A 19,533-nucleotide genomic window follows, 5' to 3' on the forward strand; every position below is an offset into this window, starting at 1 on the left:
TTGATGTCACCCGACCCGCGCTATTTCAGATATAATTTTTAAAAAATCTAACGCATCGACGTGCCAAATCGCCACTCGAGTTCTTTATTTTTCTCCTAGATAGGGGAGGTTGACGTATGGAGTTACGGAAGAGAGATTAAACATTGTGTAAAACAAGGGGGCGAAGCATAATTCAAGGGTTCTTTACGCCTCAAACTTTGATACATTTCGTGCGCCACGCAGTGTTCAGGGCCTGCATGGGGGTTAGTGATTACGAATTACGCAAAATTTTCGCTATAAAGTTAAAGTTTCAGAGCTGATTACGACTTTACGCTTTGCGGCTAATGTACTGATTACGAATTACGTTGATTTTAGGGAAGGTTGCCTACGGTTTACGAAGATAATGAATTAAAAAACGCCTGATTAAACCAACCAATAAACCAATGATTACGCCTTACGAAAAAGGGCATGCAGACCCCCAGTGTTGGGCCGGGCGTTCCCACGCCGCGTCGCCATAGAAACCGCACGTCGCCAGCAGCGGCGCTGGCAGACTCCCCGGCGCCGCCTGACCACGTGGCGTTCTGGCGCGCCAATCACAGCGCGCAGATGGGGACCCGCCCACCAGCCGGGCCGCGAATTCAAAGAGTTGAGTCAGATGCGCCGCCCCACAGAAACACCGCCTGACGATTGTTATACGTACGTCGGATTGTAGCTTCTTTTTCCGCCCTGCACGGCCGGCATGCGGCATTGTAATTTTCTTATATCCCAATTTCATCCCAAAACAACGTTTTTCACATGTGAGGAGGCTAGTTCCACGGAGTGTACCGAGTGAATTTCAAGTTTTATGGTCTGAGAACGAATTAATTTGCGTCAATTTTAGCATAAACACGTTTAGGTCGGGTTCTCCCGTGTTTATTTATTTTTCGGGTTCTCCCGTGTCTTGGACGTGCGCTAAGTTTATAGCGTTGTTCTGTTAAAAATCGACTCCGTTTTCATCTAGTTGGCTGACCCCGTAGCTGACAGAAGTAGAATGTTTTCCTACCGAAAGAAACTTTGCCAGCCGCGTGGAAGTACTTGCTTTCAGGGTGATAGCAATCTATCGAAATTAATTATGGACATGGTCGTTGTTGATGCAAGAGTTTTTGGGGAGGGGGGAGACGCACGCCCCGGGATTTTGATGGGCAAACTTTTAATTGTCGCAATTCTTAATACTAATACGGAGACCTCTTGACGCAAGCTACCCATGAGAAGACAACAGCTACAAGATTATGAAACACAACCACAAACTACTGCCGGTACGCCTCATAATTTTTATTTCTTGGTAACAATCTTGCCGAATTTACCGGAGACGGAGGGATTACTACACGTTACATTGTATTCATTCACGGTAGTTTCTTAAAGTTAAAGTTTGCGCTGAACAATAGCTTTCAAAAAAAAGTAGCAGTTTTATAATAACTATGACCGCGTGAGAAACACCTTATACACATTATTTTCGTACATTCCTATGCTTCAACACCATCAAAATTGTAGCAAAATTGTAGCAAAGTTGACTGGCGTCAGACTCCATCGGCCCGGCACAGATCGCCCGGCAGGACGTAAAAATAAACATTTGACACGCCGCCATCGCCGTTCCGAGCCGCGGCAGACTTCGGGGTCTCGCACCAAGTTTTTTCGCTACGCGGTACGCGGGACACGACAGGCCTCCCGAAAGAATACCGCGGGATATCCCGCAATCTCCCGCGTGATATCCCGCAAACTCCCGCGGGATATCCCGCAGTCTCCCGCGTGATATCCCGCAAACTCCCGCGGGATCTCCCGCAAAATCCCGAATCCCGATGATGCTTATCCCGCGATCTGTACTGTATGATGTTTTGGGGAACAATGGACCAGATATGGTGGATCATCAATGCCAGCACCTCCCACCATCATTGTCTTGCCTTTGCTTGGAATAGACATGAAATACACAGTGATTTGAGCTGGCAAAATCCACTTGGGAAACAAAAATAGCTAAACCTTGAGTTAACCCAATCATAATTCATATTATTGGAGCCTTTTCTTTGCCAACTAAAGTTCTGCAGTAAGCTCCAGATAGGACCACCTGCTGCAGGTACTGATAACTCACAGCAGCCACTGGCCTGGTGGTCACCATCCTCAGACAGTCCTTGTCCCACTCCAGGTGGGCATTGTTCTTGGCAATGTGGTTCAGGATGTCAGCCATGGGAACCATCAGCGGCAAGGATGACTTGCCCCCCTCATCCCCCTGGCCATCTTCATCACTCACTGGTTCAAAGAAGCTGTATGCCATTATAAAGGCCACCATTCTCTTGTATAGTGCAAAGGAGTGTACCTCCTCACTGAAAGAGACGTTCATACGTTCATGACAAATGGTTATAATAGTTTGGGTTCATTTGTCCTAAGGTATTACTAGTATGAAGGTAAAACAAACTATTACAGCCAGGAAATTAACACAATAAATCAGAAGGGATGGGCAACTTTTTCAAAGGAATCCACTTCTACCTGAAGATGTGGCTGTGCTTCTTGATGAATGGTAGCGCTAATGAAGTATACTCCAGCTTCATCTTGGTTAAGTCACTTTTGACAGCTTCTGGTATGCCTGTATTACACAGATCTTTTTCTATTTCATCTCTGTAATACAAGAAGATATATGAATTCATCACAAGAAACATTGTTTGAGGAAGTGTGTATTATTTACCACTGATTGTCACCATAATTTTTCAAATGGATTCTACTGGCTATTTCATTGAGTCCATACATAGGCTAACAAGTGGTGATGACCAAGCAAACTGCAGCTGTATCTGGAAAGTAGGTAGATATGGATGTCCTAACTCCATAATGGACAAGTGCAGTTCAATTTTCATGCCTTTATGGGTTTCTCTATCTGTCCATTCTTCTGCACAAGTTATGCCTGTACACAATCAAAGAGAAGCTGCAATGCAACCGTGGTCTTCGGCGACTATGCAAATATCAAAACAGCTCATTCCATGTATCAAAAGTCACGACCATGAAAAATCTTACTCTGTCCAAAACATGGGTTGATCTAGTTCTGAGAAGTCTGGTACCAGCTGCAGGTATGGCCTCCATCTGGACTTGGGGTTGGTGTACTCATACATCAGTGCCAGTATCTGGGGCACCCAGCCGCTGTCACTGTGCAGACTGACCTCTCCTGGCAGGGAAGGACAAGTTTGTTCAGTAGAAAAACAGAAACAGACTCCAACTTTCTATTTCACCATACTTCATGCACCTGGTCATACTCATAGTGATAAATAGGCAAATGACATAATGTTACAACTTATAATTATTGGACTTTTAATAGCATAAAATATGGATATACACTGTATAAGTAACTTTTGTATAAGATCGTATACCTTGCTAGAACAGTTTTTTTTGTCAATTTTACTAAATCTATTTTATTTTTTTCATTGCATTTATTAAATCACCTTCTTTCAGGAGATGTGCAATTTCAGTAGTTTCTGTGCTGAGAACAGCAGTCTTGTCCACCTTAAACAAACATTCTCCTTCTTCCAGCTCCTCCTTTGCCACCATACCATACTGGGCACATGACCCTTCTCTCCCAACATGTACCTGTGTAATGAGCAATAAACTTTATTATAAAGACTGGTTTGCAGGCCCAGGGACTTCAATTTCATCATTTTATTTGCTTATATGACATAAACCTTTCTTTCTGTTCAATTTAAAGCTGTAATTTATTTATTTATTTGTTAATTTATAAGTCAATTGGAGGCAATGTCCTTCATTTGAATATTGACTTTGTATGGCGACAAGGAGAAGTGGACGGCTTTTGCAGTTGCCTGTGCTGCAACCGACTGATGATGATGATGGAAGCTATAAAGTGTAGCTAGTAGTAATCCCCTACACAAATATTTCTCAAATATTTCACAGAATGATGAGAATTGTCTATCACTACTGACTTGTAAGATCATCTTGATAGATGGTGGCATATATAATTTCCATCTCAGCAACAGAAGTAGCACAGAGTGTTACAGTAAGTGGCATAAATTAAGGGACAAGGGAGTGCTCTATCTGTTAGTGCGAGCTAATGACCATAGCTACAATTGGATTGCTGGCAATGTGTTAATTTCCACAGGGAGGGCGCCTGAAAAATGAGCGAGCAGAATCAATCACACAGTCTGCCATTCACCAAGAAAAGTTTAATTGGATAAAGTATAGAGACAGTAGTAAGTAATACTCATACTCCCCGAGCAGGCTCAAAGTTTGTACTATAAATTACGCTTCTTCCTCATCATGGCTAGCATGGCTTTGCCCTCATTCAGTCATACTCATACTAGTCACATCTGTATCCAAGGAGGTTTAACCTTCTTGCTGTATCACATGGAATGGAAATATGAGTATCAAGTTCAACTTTTAAAATCTTTACCACATAAATAAGGCTTGAAAGTCATTCAGCCATGCTACGCCACAATCACTAACTCATTGTACTGTAGTTATTTATAAGCCGCTTGCTTTGTTGACTGAATATTTTGACTACTGACTAATGTTGACTACAACACTTCTACTCAGAGGGAAGGGGAACTAGATAATTTTATTGACAATGAAGTCAAAACACAATTGATAAAAGTTTTAGGACCTTAGGATCTTACAAAGTTAATAGATGTCCAGTGTAAACACTTCGCTCATAAACTGAATTGATTTACGCATGCTAACTAAATGGGAGACTTTTAAAGGATTAACCACACCCCCTCAGAACTTGGAATAGCCCTCATCATGGGGATGGACATGAGAAAGTGTGCCTTCTTGACATTTCCAGTTATATCTGCAGGATCTCCTACCTTTGGGTTCACCTGGAAGTCTTCCTTGACACACCACTGTAAAAATGACTGCAACTTCTCATCGTCTTCATCCACAGCGTTGCTGAGTTTGATTTTCTTCTTTGAAGGTCCCGCCATGTTGAATTCTTTGGACATTTGGAATAGTCTATTAACGTTACTGCCAGGGGAGGCAGGTCAACATAACTGAACTAAATAAAACATTAAAAGTATAAGAATAATGACTAATACTTCATTATACATACGTATTGTATATTACATACATATAACATTATTAGTTATGCTTAGTAAAGCAGTCATTATGCCTAAATGAAATTTTGATTATCAACACTTACCCAACAGGCCGACTAGTCCAGTCCAGTGTTAAAGGTCGGTCAGTTGGACTATGGACTTGAGTCGTGGCACCTGGGCTGGAGACGAACGAAGTACAAGGCGTTCACAAAAACAACAATTTATTTTCCAAGTAAGTGTTACGTTCAAAATCATCCCTGGCGCACTCTGGTGCCACTCTGGAGTTAGCTGAATCGCTAACAATTTATAATGTTTCTTCAAAAATTGACTTTTAAAACACTGATCTGACTCACGTTCAGGTTTAAATCTACCTCCCATCTTTGGCTTGTTGACAAGAACAATTTAGGGAGTCTCCATCCTACCGAATGGTGTTTAGTCCTTTAGGTTACCCACAGCCAGTAAATATAACGAGCCAAGTAGTTTCAGGAGCGATACAATGCAACAGCAGGTTTAACTTTAACAAAGTTACAGTAACAATTCTACATTATATTGTACAGATCCAGAAATGTCGTCCATGATTTGTTTGGAGTTGGACCTGAACAAGGTCCTGAGTCGTGAGGCCGCGTTGGACAGACCCACCAGGAGGCTGAGTCAGCAGCTGAAGGATGCCATCGATGTCTGTGTGCACTGTGAAACTCACAAAGAGACAGCTTATGGTGGTGTAAGACCAGACAAAAAAATCAGGTCAGAAAAATGTCTTTCTTATCATGGTCAGATTAACGTTAATAGTGGATGACCAGGTCCAGATTCATGACATTCATGACAAATAGAGAATATACTCCATTTTGATCATGTGATAGTGGTAGTCTGATGTTGACCAGTATAACAGTATATATCCACACCCGGTGTATCAATAGCCATGTTCATAACAGTAACGTTATACATGTATCATTGATGGTGACTTAAAACTAGGAGGTGCATAGTGCATTAGCAAAAGCCACAATGTATAAATTGGAGAAATTTTCTTATGATAGATTGTGTTAATTTGTGTATTGATTCAGAAATCTGCCAAATGATCGCTATGATATGCATGTATGATTTTATGATATTTCTTAAATAGAGAAAGTAGAAAAAAGGACCTGGCCGACCACTTCAGCAGCCTGTCTCTCAGCCTGAAGAAAAATGAGAACTTTGTGACAGCAGCCAGTGTGGCTCTGGTGTATGCTGCCATGACCAACTGTCTGCACTGTGCTGAAATCCTCCTCAAGCATGGAGCCAAGACAGCTTTCCATGGTGATTGATATATAATGATAGCAATGTTGGCAATAGAAGCTCTATACTGATGACTACATGCTTCAGTGACAATTTATTACTGTTAGTAGGAGAGAGTCTCTGGATGGGGTTTAAGGTCCAGGTCCAACTTTCTGGAGTGCAGCATTTAAGATAACAAAAAAAATTCAGGTCAAATATGCAACTGAAATTTTGATGGTGCAACCATAGAACAATAAATCAGATTTTCAGATGGTGGATTTTGACTTACAACTCAATGTGAAAACCAAGATTGATGACAATTTGACTGTTGCTCAGTAATGACTAATGAACATTATTGCTCCTATCCTATGATGTTCCAGATCCAGATGTGTATGGGACAGCTATGTACCAGGCAGTTGTTGCAGATCACCCTGAGATGTTGAAGCTGCTCATCCAGCATGGTGCCAAAGTGAATGCCAACTGTACTGTAAGTGTGATGGGTTCTGTGTTCTACTGACATAAAGGACCTAAAGGAAGAATCAGCAAAGCTCCAATTTAGCTCTCATAGTTTAAATGCAGTTTTGGTCAAATATTAATAGAGGGTAGTGAATTGTGATGAAATAAAATAATTGAATTGTTTGTGTTGGTTATAACCTATTCATAATTGGGAAAGTACAGCAGTCTCACAATGACCAATTAATGATGTGATTGCTGTCAGGTTTTTGGGACCAAGCCGCTCCATGAAGCCACCACAAAGTACAACAACAGCTGTATCCAGGTGCTGGTGGATGCAGGTGCAGATGTCAACGGCAGGAGATCATCCGATGGCTTCAGTGTCCTCACCCATGCACTCCTGCAGACAGAGGATGACAATGGTAGAAGGGCTTTTAGGAACTTTAACAACATCAGAACCCTCCTGAAAAATGGTGCCAACCTCTCACTGAAGCTGGCAAACCACAGTCTGCATGAGAGCCTTCTGCAATGTGTTCAGAAGGAATATCATCAGCGTGACCAGATAGAAATGAGTAGCCTGCTTATGACACTTAAGATGCTGTTTGATGATGGGTACAAGCCTAAACTGTCAGAGTTTGTTCATTGTATTTCCACTCTAAGCAATGTTGAAGGGGAAGTTGTTGAGGCGGTTAAATTCTTCATGGGGCAGTTTACAATCAATGTGTTAGATGTGGTTCATTTTGATGTGTTCATGAGCTGGGTGCTGGAAAATATTTGTGAGGCGTACACAGATAGAGAGAAGGTAAACCTCTGCCTGTGCAACCTGCGAGAGCTCAGGAAGTGCTTCACCCTCCTCACCAGGGCAATAGTGATCTACCCCAGCAGTCTGGAGGCAAGGCTTTTCAGGGAAAAGGCTCATATCTTCCAGTACAAAGCAGAGCTACTGATGGAGATAACCGAGTCTCCCCCACACCACTCAGACCTGCTGGTCAAGTATGTGGACACCATGAAGTGGATCGAGGAGCAGGTAACTGTTCTCCCCTCTCTGAAGAACCTGAGCCGGTGTGTGTTAAGGAAGGCTCTTGGCACACCTGGCCTGTCTCAGAAGCTGGAGCAGGTAGAGCTCCCCAAGGAGTTAGTGAGTTTTACACTGTTGGAAGATATCTAGGCAGTACATTTTGTATTACACCTGTGTATGATATACAACAGCTAACAATTCTCCTTCTCTGGAGACAATGCATTGCAGTTAAAAATGAGAATGATTGTTTTTGTTTTTTGATCTGGAGGTACTAAAGTTGGAAACTACTACAAATGTATTCCCAATGTGCCTTAAGAAGAAGGTAATGCAAAGATGACATTCAAAGACACATTGTATATCCATGTCAAGAATGTGCTCTGCTGTTATGATTCCTTTAGAAAAGCAATGGCATTAAAATCATGTAGCATATAAACTTCCTGCTTTGCTTACAAGATAGTCTGATAGAACTGTCCTCACTGTACAAAAAGTTACAAAAATAGCCTTGTCTTAAAATTTACTGAAATGTGAAGAAAATGTTTCTATATTATGTAAATATATATTGTTTATTTTGAAGTACTAATATTGTATATGATTGTTGCTCAGCTATGACCATGAAACAAATGTCCAGATAAAAACAGCAAACATTTGTTACTGATATTGCCTGTTGTTATTTATCACATTCAACCTCCTTGGTTATCAACAATTCCATCAATGTGACGTTACATTTGTATTCTCAAACTATTTTTGGCAAGGAAGATGCAAGGAAGATGAATGTTAATTCAGTTCATTTCTAATGTTACTCTTAAGGAATAGTGTTGATGGTGATAGAAATACTGTCAAGTCATTCTAGTTGTGTTTTCAATCTGTGTCAATCGTAGGAGAACCTCAGCTATTGGTAACGTTATATGTACCAAACAGGGCTGATGGAATGATGGAATAGATGCACAGAAATGTGCCTGAACACACAGCGCTCTCTGTCATCTTTGTGCAGTACTGCAGCCCGAATTGGCATCCGAGGTCAAAGTTGAAACGTTACTATTTACCCAGGGAATGGGTAAACACTCGCCATTAGGGCAATGGTAGAGTATATTCTGACGACTATGTAGCGTTTTGGTTAAAGTTATATATACTCGACAACCTGAGGAGGAAACTGACGAACATCGGTGGCTAATGTTAACGTGCGACGGTGACCGATATGACCGGACGGACTTCAGCTGCGCCCTGCCACGTCGCCCCCCACCCCTTTCTGTATGTTGAAGTGGTCTTCGAACCAGTTGTTGCTGTCACCTTCTGATGTTAACTTTTTTAGAAACAGGAGAAGAATTTATGCTTTTACAGCTAAAAGCTAATATCGTTACTTGGTGCTGAAAGTTCGAACAGCTGCTTTCACATCAACGCATGTAGCCTGCAAAAGAAAACCAGGCTGGATTTGGCAAAAACCAGACATTATAAATATGGCATTACCAACTTTTTTATGATTTAAAGATAGTAGCTGACATGTCGGAAGGCCACGGTTTGTTTGTAGGAAACCTTAATCGATCCCGAAGCAAAGAGGAACTCAGACATGGTCTGACATGTCTGATGACAAGTCTCGGCTTCAGTGAAGTAACAGAAGAAGATGTGGAAGTGAGAAAGAAACACCAAAGGGCTTATGGCTTCATCTACTTCCAGCATGCAGCAGAGCAAACGCAGGCACTTAGAAGTCTATCATTGCTTTCTGAAAATAGTTTGATTTTGATTTCCCAACTTCAAATAGTAGCAGAGAATAAACGCCTTAAAGTCAACTTGAAGAAAGACCAACATGGAGAGCACTCTGTGGGAATGGGAAGACAATGGAAGCAAGCACATAATTTGGAGCAGCATCAGATAGCAGCTCATAAAAGTAGAACAAATTATCCCTCGTCAAATGTTCAGTGCAATAGCCAACCCCCAGATCTTTTAAACTTTAGCAAAGTTCCAAATGAAACTCAGAGAATTCAATGGTCAGCCAGGAGGTCAGAAAACTTGCTGCTTGGGGAGTCTCTTGGTGCAGAAACCAGGTCTCTGGAATTCAAGAAAGGAGATGGTAACTTCTTTGAAAAACATCTGAAAAGAACTGTGGCAAAATACACCCGTGCTTTTCTGAACAGTGATGGTGGAACACTGATGGTGGGAGTCAATGATGATGGTAAGTTAACCTGCAAAAAGTTTACCTGCAGTTTCAACATGAAGAAACTGCAATTTTGTCTTTGCTAAATGTTTGATTTGGTGGCATACATTGTAACATTGACCTGACCCCTAAAGTGTTTTTGTTTGACCAGGGAAGGTGTGTGGTGTCAGCTGTGACCACAGGAGGGAGGACAGCATCAGGATTGACATTGACAGTGTCATAAAAGGCTTCAGACCTCAAGTCTTCCCGTCCCAGTACAGTGTCAAGTTCACTCCAGTCCTGGAACAAGCAACACATGGTATGTTCTAATATGAATGATGTTCTCTTTCTAATAAAAGAGAAGAGCAGAGGAGAAATTTTACATGGAAAATAAAAAATGCAGCATTGCCATGGCCTGTTCATGTAACGTTAACTCTGCAGTTTTAAGTTAATATTGCAACATACAATGAACTACCGGCAGTAATTGACAAGTGATTTAAAAAGTAACTGTACCATCAGGTGATGCCCCTACCAGTAGGAAAGTGCTGTCCATCACAGTCCACACTCCTACAGACCGACACCAAGGTCTGTATGCCACACCCCATGGAGAGGTGTTTGTACGGAGAGATGGAAGTGTGGAGGAGCTCACAGCGAGTGGTGTGCAGGAGTGGTGTAAAAGAGTAAGGATCATTGACTTCCTCCTCTTCAACCATGTGTTGCACATGTCTTACACTGTTAGAGTACATGTATAACATTAACATGTATATGATTGTATATTTGGGGGTAATGTTCATGTATATGTATTCTCCAAGTCTGTGTCTGAAAATGGTTCACACAGTTCCAAGGTCCAACAATTTCATCCATAATCAGTTGAAGGTAAAAATAATTGTCACACAGATTTGGTAAAATTTAAGATAGACTCATTCAACTTCCTGCGCATGATGAAAGAATATCTAACCTAATGCGTGTATTACAATCCCAGAACTACCAGAAGGACCTGCAGGTGCTACAGAATAGGGAGCAACAACTTCTGAAGGAACTACAAGAGAAAGAACACAGGTTACAAGACAAGGAGCAGCAGTCCTTAATGGAACTACAAGACAAAGATACTTCCACCCATGTCCTACAGAATAGGGAGCACCAGCTCCTTCAGGAACTACAAGACAGAGAGCAGCAGCTGCTTAGGGAACTACAGGACAAAGAACACAGGCTGAAGGAGGCAGAGAAAAAGCTTGCATCAAAGTCCAAAGTCTGTGTTATTTTATGAGACTAAAGTCAAGTCAAGTGCTAAAGGTGACAGTTAAGTTCCAAATAAATGTGTCATTGATAATTCAAATATAAAAGGACCAAAGAACATATTTTTGATCATATTTGATAGTGAACAGCTTGAAATATATACTGTAACGTTACATACAATGCTTTTGTAAATGATGAAGTGTTGCTTCATCTTCTTGACTATTGATATGTTTGAGATGCATTAATTCTTCAATGTATGGACAATGGAGGCTGCTCTATATGTGCAAAGGCTTACATTTTGCTTTTCTTTGCACATGAATCATGTAACTGTGTATTCAATTTTGTCCTCATCATATGTGTAAAGGTTAGATAGAATATTCATTCCTTTCAGCAATGATGCCTGGGGTATTGATGTAAACTTCACCGTTATGCTCCAATAGTTAAATAGCACAATTAAGCATCTGAATACATGAAATCATAAATTGGCCAAAAGGTAAATTTTTTCACCTTGTACCTGCAGATATATTTTTTCACCTGCAAAGACTGCAGCTATTGATATTTCAATTCAAGTCACCTTGATATTGAAACAGGTGAGGCTGTAGTCAGTTGTTAAAGTCTTGGATGTTGTAAGAGAAGATACCAATAATACACCATGCTTGGAGCTAGCCCATGCTTTTCTTTTAAAGAGTCAACACAATTAATGTTTCCTATTTGTGTATGCACACCCAAGGATCCAGCTACTTTTTGCAAATTTTTAAACATGTAACTGTGAAATAGAATAAAAGGTCTATTTTTAAAGTAGATATTCCTGAGTCATTTTTCATTTGTGCATTGCATATAATATGCAAATGTAATAAGACTTTTTTCTTAGAAAATAACTTTTACATTGTAACATTAACTTTATCTAACTATTACACAGTAATGAGAGACTGCTGACTTAGTAGTTCTATGGATGGAGTTCTTTTCTATGACGTATTTGGAATAGTTGGACGGTACATTTGATATTTTGTTCAACTTGATTGCAAATTTACATTTATTGCAAGCAAGACACGGACAGCAGCATACATTGTGGATATTCTAAGGTTACATCATCACTTAAGAACAGGTGTATTTTGACCATCATGCATCTGTTCTAGTCATCACATGATTGACTCAAAATGGCCGCCGCCATGGCCAAGTTACGAGTCTTTGAGTAGTTTTGAGTAAACCAAGGGGCCGACGTTCGTGTCGCCAACCTTTTAAGTAGTACTCCGATCACGTAAAGACTCCGTGGCGCTGCAGACATGGAGACAGGGAGGAGCAGTGACGGGAAGTTCTCCCACCCGTTCGGTCGGGAGGAAGAAGTAGCGGTCAGTCAGCTGTTCGTCTGCTTCTGTAACAACGTCTCACTCGGTCAGTGGGAACTGGCGCGAGCCTGCGTGGACCAGCTGCACACGCACAGGGAGAAAACTCCGTGTAACATCCAACATATTCTCAAGGCCATTGCAGATCATCCTTATGATCTAAGGTAGGTGTTAAAAAAACTTGAAACGCAACGCCCCCCTCCCCACTTCCGGATTTGGCCAACTGAGCGAGGGGCGGGGCGTGCAAAACTTCGATGCCTGGCGTAAAAAAAAGGGACCAAAAAAATGATGCTACGTCTCAATATCTATACTTTAAACAACATTGCAATTTTTTTATACTGATGCTGTCAAATTGTCTGCTAAACACATTACGACGTGGGTAATACTAGACTAGTAACAAAGGTCGCAAAGTACATAATTTTAGTTTTATAATACTTTAGTACATTGTACGTTGTACCGTAACATGCAGATCAAAGTTTGAATTCCATACCATGCATAGAACTGACTGGATGCCATCCACAAAATAGGCAGTATTTTCACTTGTTGTGTAAAGCATTATTAAACCAAGTCAGATTGTGTTATTTCTTACTATATATGATAAATAACCTTTTGGTACAAACATTGAGAAGTGAGTGAAACTCATATCATAATTTGATTTAGTTCCTGCACTAACTGATATGCATGTAAGAAATTTAGAGACTCACCACAGCACAGAATCCCAAGCCTTGCATACGACTCATATACTAGTTCAAACATAAACGTCTCTGACTTAAACATTAAAACACAAGCAAGCAGTCGCTGAAATCTCCAACTTGACACCGTGCCTGGGCTGTGTTAGTGGTGGGGGAACCTGGCATCCCCACCCGCCGCAGTGAAACTGACGGCTTGTTAGTCTGTAAAATTCTATGAAACTGGGGAAAAACTACAACAAAAGTACAGATATCGCACTATTACAATTTGTAAACAGTTATAGTAACCTACGTTTATCTTAGATTGAAAAAAATAACTTAAGCAGTCATAACCACTGACAGGAAAATGACCAGACTAACATGGGGGGGAAAAGGCATGGGGGGGAAATGACCTGCTACCGTTTATGAGCTATATGTAGTTGTTGCACTGATGCTTAGTGGGGAAAGATTCTTGTAGCTACAAACAATAGGAATACAACCAAAGATGAAAAAAAAACTAATACATATTATGCAAACCTTTGTTTGTTGCCTCTTGATGCCATTGTCCTTACTGTGTGTTTTCCCAGGTGTGGTGGTATGTCTGTTCCCACACCCCATCACCTGTCCTGGATGTGTATTACAGAATTTGAAGGGCTACAAACTCAGGTCAGTACAATGGCTTACTGTGATAAGTATTATTTGTAATTCAAACCTGTGAATTAATGTCTTGGTACTGTATCACACATAATTCAACCTGTTAATTACATTTTGCAGGAACAACTTCCAACAGACATCTATCAGGACACAGAGTTTCGACTTTTGATATTTGAGGCTGGGAAGGGAGCAAGTGACAATATCTTGCAGGTAATATTTTTGCAGTCTTAAGAACATTCTTAAAATGAATATAGCTGTAATTTGAATTTCTCTTGGATTAGTAAGTTTCCAAGTGGAAATGAGTGTATTTGTAATTAAAAGTACTATATGTAGTAGTAACAGTTATTTGAAGCTTGTTCATCCTAGGCTGTAAATCCTTCCTTGTTCCTCTTTAGGTTTACCAAAGGTTTAGGTTTATCAATACTTCTAACAATGTGTTCCCCCTTATAGGAAATATACAGGTTTCACTGTTGTGCCATCACTAAGAGAGACAGCAGCCGGGAACACCAGCTTGCTACCCTGACAGGCCTGAGTACTGAGGCTCTGTCCTTCCTTAAGGGTGTTCTCCAACAGAAACCTGCTCTGGGACATGCCATTCTAGCACACCTCACTGTGGCAGAGGACAGGGAGATGTACCTGCAACACAACCAAGCCTTACAGAAACTGTATATAGACTGTATATTTGAAGATCTCGAAACTTTGAAGAACATGAAAGAAGATGAAGATCATATAGAAAGATCACGTGACATTTGTAGACACCTTTATGACATACTTGCTCTGATGAACCCTTCAAGAGACATGGTGGACCTGAAACTTCAGGACCTGTTCACTGAGCTGCTCAGCTCTGTAAGCAGAGACCAGCTATGTCTGAAACTTAGTGCAATAAACTCCTGTCTCCTGGGGAGGCAAGACTCATTCCTGTTGGAGGAACTAGCTGCTGTTGAAAATGAAATGAGGCTAAGGACTAGTAGACAAAGATATGTTGAGAGAGTGAGTGTGTCGGGAGAGTCTGCTAAAGATGAGACTGATGACCAAGCTGTCACCATGGCTATGATGATGGGGGACGACAGGAGGGCTGTATGGCAGAACTTGTTCTTCAGGTGTCTCCAGGGCCAGAGACACATCCTGGAAGATGTTGTGGTAGGTACAAATGTAACTAACAACTGTTTTGCCATTGCTCTATCTTTTGTATCATATAAATGACATATGTTATATATGTTGGAAATTCGTGCTGCCATGGTTTTCAATCTATAGCATATAAGGTATAATTTGCTACATGTACATTGTAATGAACTGTGTATTTTGCCAACAGGATACGGCAGTGAATCTTGCAAAAGCTGGTCAGTTTGATGAGCTGGCTACCCTGTTGGCACCAGCAGAGTTCCATCCACTGTGCCCCCTGGTCCTGCTCCTTGGGTTGAACCACTGCTACGGCTGCAACAACATCTCCAGACTCATGGACGGGCTGTGGAACAGTCAGGTCAGAGGCACATCTGTCCTACTCATCAGAGATCCTCTTTCACTCACCCCAGAACATACAACCTGTTTGAATTTCCATGTAAAAGTTTTATAATCATTTATGATAGATTTCATGTATGTGCATGGATCCAGCCTCCACATCGTATTTCTACCACTATACTGATGAAAAGGTTTAAAAAATTGGCATCATGTGCTTTACCTTCCATCTGTTACAATCTATCACAGCTACAGTATTCTACATGTATGGCCATACTGTTCTCCCTGTTTACAGGACCTGAGTGAGCAGAGTGAGATGATGAAGAGCCAGCCTGTACTGTCCCAGGCTTGTAGGAACCTGGCTTATCAAGTACAGCTGGTGCAATGGTGCCTGGACAAAACCAGGTCAGTACTATTACAGTATCTGTGAAAGCATGATCAGTAGCTGTTGATGCTTTCTTATCTTTATCATACCTTTTGTCTACAATAAGCATTTCAATGATTTTAGCTAGATGAATCTGGATGTTTCATTTCTCAACGACTGTAATGATCTCCACAGGCCCCTGGTGATTGAGAGTGGAGCCCCCATCACCCACCACGACAGAGCCAGTCAGCTGTTCCAGGGTCTGGAGTCTCACTCCGTCCTGTTCATGCTGCACCAGGCCACCAGTCTGGCCAGTCTCAACCAGCAGGAGGTGCTGGACCTGCTGCACAAGCAGCCGTCACTGCCGACAGGAGGTACAGAGAAGCAGAACCTTACCTGACGTGTACTAGGATGCGTCATCTTGAGAATCTATAGAATCAAATCATGTAACCATTTACCAACAAATTACCTATGAGATAAATGCTATTAAGAAATGGATATGCCTCATTAGCATACAGGTTCACTAAACCCATTGATGATAGGTGAAGTGTACCGGTACATCAAATTGAAAATCATCACATGAATGTAGGGTGATGTATGTATCATTCAGCTTGGCCTAACAGTATGTTGACATCTGTACTTTTAGAAAACTCTTCCAAGAAGATAGTGAGGTTTGCACCTGTGGATGATGACAGTGCTGAGGACATCTCCCTTTCTGAAGGTCCACAAAGTCTGCAGCAACAGAGGGACATTTCCATATACAGGTAGGCTCCTTTATCTTTTTATCACTTCAGTAATCGTGCAGAAAATACATTTTAAGCATATTTCAAACTTTTCAAGGTTCTGAAACCCAGGACTTGATTTTCTCTGATGGGTTGATCATTTTCCAAAAAGTTGAAATACTGTGACAGTAACTTACAGTATGTACCACAGTTTGCTGATAATATGAAATGTATATCAATTGTTTGATTTCAGTAGTTAGTGTAACATATACTTGCATGTGTTTCCAGGGGTTACTGTGCCATAAGATGTTTCATGGATGCCATCCTGCATGGCCAGGACCTGGGGATGAAAGCCAGGGCCAGCAGCAGTGTATCTGCAGGAAGTCACAACAGCAACACCCAACCTGCTGCACAGATGGAGGAGATGTATGCCAAACATGTCACAAAGAACCTGGAGGTGGGGAAGGACCACCTGTCCCAGATCCAACCCCTGACCTTCCGTGCTGAGGTTCTGGAGAATATCTTCTCCCTGCTGTTTGTCACCCATGATGACCTGCTTGATGACAGGTCAGTTCTGTCGGACAGTGGAGGGGAGGAGGGGCAGTATGAACTGGACAGGACAAACCGTGGGTCCAGAAGGGAGTCTCTGCTCAGCTGTCCTCCCTCCCTAGACAGCAGTATGGAGATGGTATCTAGCACGGAGGTGTACAGAGTGCTAACAGAGACTAATACCACATGGAAGCCAAATGTACAGGGAACAGTGTTAGATGCCATACTCCCAGCAAGTGAGGGGATAGCTATAGGAAAAGAAGCCACAGTCCCTGGAAGTAAGGAAGAAGCTACAGGTAAAGAAGAACCCACCACAAAAACAAAGAGGAAAAAGGTCAACAACAAGGACCATCATCCTAGTTTGTCAGACATTGCAGAACCAGCTAGTGAGGATAAAAACGGCCTGTCAGGACACAGCAGTGGGAGGAGTGGGGACGGCTGGACCCGGGAGGTTCCCAGGCTGGGGTTCCTCATGGATGAATGTTTGGTACGGGACGTCCTAGCCGTGCTGAAGGAATGCTTCCTCAATCTTAAGTCTGCCAAGTTTGCCAAGCTAGGGCAGGGCCAGAACATAGAAGGTGAGTTGGAACTTGGAAGGTATATTCAGTCCCTTATAATTTAAGTACCTAGCCATAAGAAATTCTTAACTGTTTTGTTCAATTGCGCACTTAAAGAGATTGACATTACAATCATATTGACCAAACTTCCTGTACAGTTTTCAGCTATATTGAGAGAGCTTATCCTATATTCTGATTTCCCCACCTGCCCAGATGAGGACCTCCTGAAGTGTGTGTCCTCCTCCATCACAGAGAGCTCCCTGCAGCAAAGGATCTCCAGGCTGGACCAGTGCATTAATGAGGCTCAGTGGCGCTTCCAGCTGGTGGTACCAGAATATGTCCCTAAACAGCCAGGTTAGGATTCTTCTACATCGTTAACTTGTCAGGACCAGATTTTAAGGTGTTGTGATGAACTTGTGAATCCAACATTGGTCTGATGTTGACAGATCCTGTGTATTGTCTCAGGCCTGATTGCTGTAGGAACCAGAGACACAGCTGACACTAGCAGTGGTGATGAGATGGGGAGTTACTACAGCAAGTGGGAACAAGACAAAAGAGGAAGAAGACAAAGAAAGAAACAAGGGTCTTCAACTAGCAGAAGCAGGAGTGAGACAGGTAGTTGCCAAAAGTTTTAATGCTATTGTCACCTTCATATCTTTTTGTATAGCAGGGCAAGGATATAAAATGTAAATTAGCTTCAGCTTGCTTCTATGTTCAACATTTCCGCCTCTCTGTGCTGCTAGCTACTTCTCAAGGAACTGGGGCAGAAAGTGAGAGGTCGTTGCCAGGCAGTGAACAGGTGACGGGCACACAGACTGGTACTGCAACCGGTTAGTGGCTTCCTTACATTCCCTTCCTTGTAGATTTGTATCTTGTAGGATTTCCAACATCCTGTTTGCATGTAGCTGATAGATAGCAGCTTGGCTATGTAGATCAATTGTTTTCCTGTTGGTTTATCAATCGGCTATTCCGAGATCAGGGTGCGCCAAAGGGTTGCACTTGGGCCAATTTTTCAAGTTTTATATTTTTCTACTTTCAGTGCAGAAAATCGCACTAGAGGTGTTGCCATACATTGCACTTTTTAAATTTTTGGATGGAGACGTTTGGTTCAAAAGTTGTGCTCTTCCAAGCTTAGCCCACTCATTTCAGATGTGGCCGGCAACGGACACTACAGCTAAGCTGTAGTAAGCTGTAGTGTCCGTTGCCGGCCACATCTGGCCACTCAAGTACATGACAAGAACACCAAATCTTGCAAGACCTGTCATTTAGGGGTTGACAAAATGCTACAGAAGTAACATAAATGACAAAATTACTTCAAAATTGCAACAAAATGTAATTAATGTACCTATATGGTATACTTGGCAACGGACACTACATGGCAACGGACACTACACCCTTGAGGTTTTTTGTACATTATTTCTATATAATTACAGCAATAGACTGAAATAAGCTACTGTGTTTTAAGTTCAGCATCTTCAGCTGTTTCAGAACCTGAAATCATATGCACCCACAGCTTTTCTATTTTAAGTTATTACCGAGCAACGGACACTACACATTTTCTCGGACAAAAAAGACAGGTAACTGTAAGCCATCAGCCATATTAACCCAAAGGACAAGCAACATAAAAACACATGTTTTGTGTCATATATGGATGTACCTTGCATAACATGCAAAATGGCCAGTTCTATCACCATCCTTTTTAGTACAGGGAGATAAGTTAATTGCAATGTGTTAATTTATGAATTTTACATAACGTGTACAACATATTGATAAATGCGCTCTAGAAAAGAGAAATTTCCAATCATCATCAGGTTTTTTGCAAAAAATATCAGACTGAGCATGTCTGAACATATTGCAAATCTTTTCATTCTATTTTTTTGTTCCCAAATTACTTAAAAGCACATTTCAAAAACTGGCATTTTTCAAGTGCAACAGCATAACGTAGATTTTATGCCAATTTCTGGTCTTAAATTGGCCATAGCATAAGTTTTAAACATCTTAACACCAAATCTCTTCCTGATTGTCTGGAAAATAACTGTACTAGTATAACAAGTTTGATAAATGTCAACAGAATGCGATAAATACAGAGTAAGATTGAC

General features: G+C 41.5%; 4 protein-coding genes across 5 annotated transcripts in view; 3 read left to right on the forward strand and 1 right to left on the reverse strand.

The window, feature by feature from the left end:
- LOC109471082 (N-lysine methyltransferase SETD6-like) overlaps positions 1–5,237 on the reverse strand; it is a 22,975-nt gene extending 17,738 nt beyond the window's left edge. Inside the window, exons 1-6 of the mRNA XM_019770278.1 lie at positions 5,141–5,237; positions 4,809–4,933; positions 3,438–3,582; positions 3,016–3,163; positions 2,497–2,625; positions 2,102–2,333 (exon numbers count right to left, since the gene is read on the reverse strand). Coding sequence (XP_019625837.1) covers positions 2,102–2,333; positions 2,497–2,625; positions 3,016–3,163; positions 3,438–3,582; positions 4,809–4,925 — 771 coding nt within the window. The 5' untranslated portion in view covers positions 4,926–4,933; positions 5,141–5,237. The remainder of the gene's footprint in view (positions 1–2,101; positions 2,334–2,496; positions 2,626–3,015; positions 3,164–3,437; positions 3,583–4,808; positions 4,934–5,140) is intronic.
- Positions 5,171–10,136, forward strand: LOC109471083. 2 transcript variants are annotated; one of them, XR_002140293.1, is made up of 6 exons: positions 5,171–5,268; positions 5,594–5,780; positions 6,157–6,329; positions 6,668–6,774; positions 7,006–9,006; positions 10,059–10,136. XR_002140293.1 is itself a non-coding variant. In XM_019770279.1 (5 exons), exons 2-5 carry the CDS (start codon positions 5,602–5,604, stop codon positions 7,906–7,908), a joined length of 1,362 nt encoding a protein of 453 aa, XP_019625838.1. In that variant the 5' UTR covers positions 5,171–5,268; positions 5,594–5,601; the 3' UTR covers positions 7,909–9,689. The 2 variants fall into 2 exon arrangements, 1 of the variants encoding a protein (XP_019625838.1); XM_019770279.1 differs by lacking the exon at positions 10,059–10,136 and having other exon boundaries at positions 7,006–9,689.
- LOC109471085 (schlafen-like protein 1) lies at positions 9,824–11,898 on the forward strand. The gene is made up of 4 exons (XM_019770280.1): positions 9,824–9,925; positions 10,064–10,205; positions 10,406–10,566; positions 10,869–11,898. The coding sequence occupies exons 1-4, from the start codon at positions 9,917–9,919 to the stop codon at positions 11,151–11,153; spliced, it is 597 nt and encodes a 198-aa protein (XP_019625839.1). The 5' UTR covers positions 9,824–9,916; the 3' UTR covers positions 11,154–11,898.
- Positions 11,899–12,260: 362 nt separating this feature from the next.
- The window catches only part of LOC109471136 (zinc finger FYVE domain-containing protein 26-like), a 23,438-nt gene continuing 16,165 nt past the window's right edge, over positions 12,261–19,533 (forward strand). The window contains exons 1-12 of the mRNA XM_019770365.1: positions 12,261–12,629; positions 13,721–13,799; positions 13,908–13,997; positions 14,238–14,927; positions 15,100–15,267; positions 15,538–15,647; positions 15,802–15,980; positions 16,253–16,370; positions 16,617–17,455; positions 17,648–17,788; positions 17,900–18,049; positions 18,178–18,264. Of these exons, the coding sequence (XP_019625924.1) occupies positions 12,406–12,629; positions 13,721–13,799; positions 13,908–13,997; positions 14,238–14,927; positions 15,100–15,267; positions 15,538–15,647; positions 15,802–15,980; positions 16,253–16,370; positions 16,617–17,455; positions 17,648–17,788; positions 17,900–18,049; positions 18,178–18,264 (2,875 nt within the window). The 5' untranslated portion in view covers positions 12,261–12,405. The remainder of the gene's footprint in view (positions 12,630–13,720; positions 13,800–13,907; positions 13,998–14,237; positions 14,928–15,099; positions 15,268–15,537; positions 15,648–15,801; positions 15,981–16,252; positions 16,371–16,616; positions 17,456–17,647; positions 17,789–17,899; positions 18,050–18,177; positions 18,265–19,533) is intronic.

This window comes from Branchiostoma belcheri, unplaced genomic scaffold (genome assembly GCF_001625305.1).
Source record: "Branchiostoma belcheri isolate BF01 breed outbred unplaced genomic scaffold, Haploidv18h27 scaffold24, whole genome shotgun sequence".
Classification (NCBI taxonomy): domain Eukaryota; kingdom Metazoa; phylum Chordata; class Leptocardii; order Amphioxiformes; family Branchiostomatidae; genus Branchiostoma; species Branchiostoma belcheri.

Bases quoted from the DNA above. Each gene is read 5' to 3' on its own strand.
- LOC109471083 (XM_019770279.1), top strand. From the start codon at position 5,602: ATGTCGTCCATGATTTGTTTGGAGTTGGACCTGAACAAGGTCCTGAGT. The intron at 5,781-6,156 runs GTCAGAAAAATG...TTTCTTAAATAG, and splicing joins AGACCAGACAAAAAAATCAG to AGAAAGTAGAAAAAAGGACC. The intron at 6,330-6,667 runs GTGATTGATATA...ATGATGTTCCAG, and splicing joins AGCCAAGACAGCTTTCCATG to ATCCAGATGTGTATGGGACA.
- LOC109471085 (XM_019770280.1), top strand. The intron at 10,206-10,405 runs GTATGTTCTAAT...CTGTACCATCAG, and splicing joins CCTGGAACAAGCAACACATG to GTGATGCCCCTACCAGTAGG. The intron at 10,567-10,868 runs GTAAGGATCATT...TTACAATCCCAG, and splicing joins TGCAGGAGTGGTGTAAAAGA to AACTACCAGAAGGACCTGCA.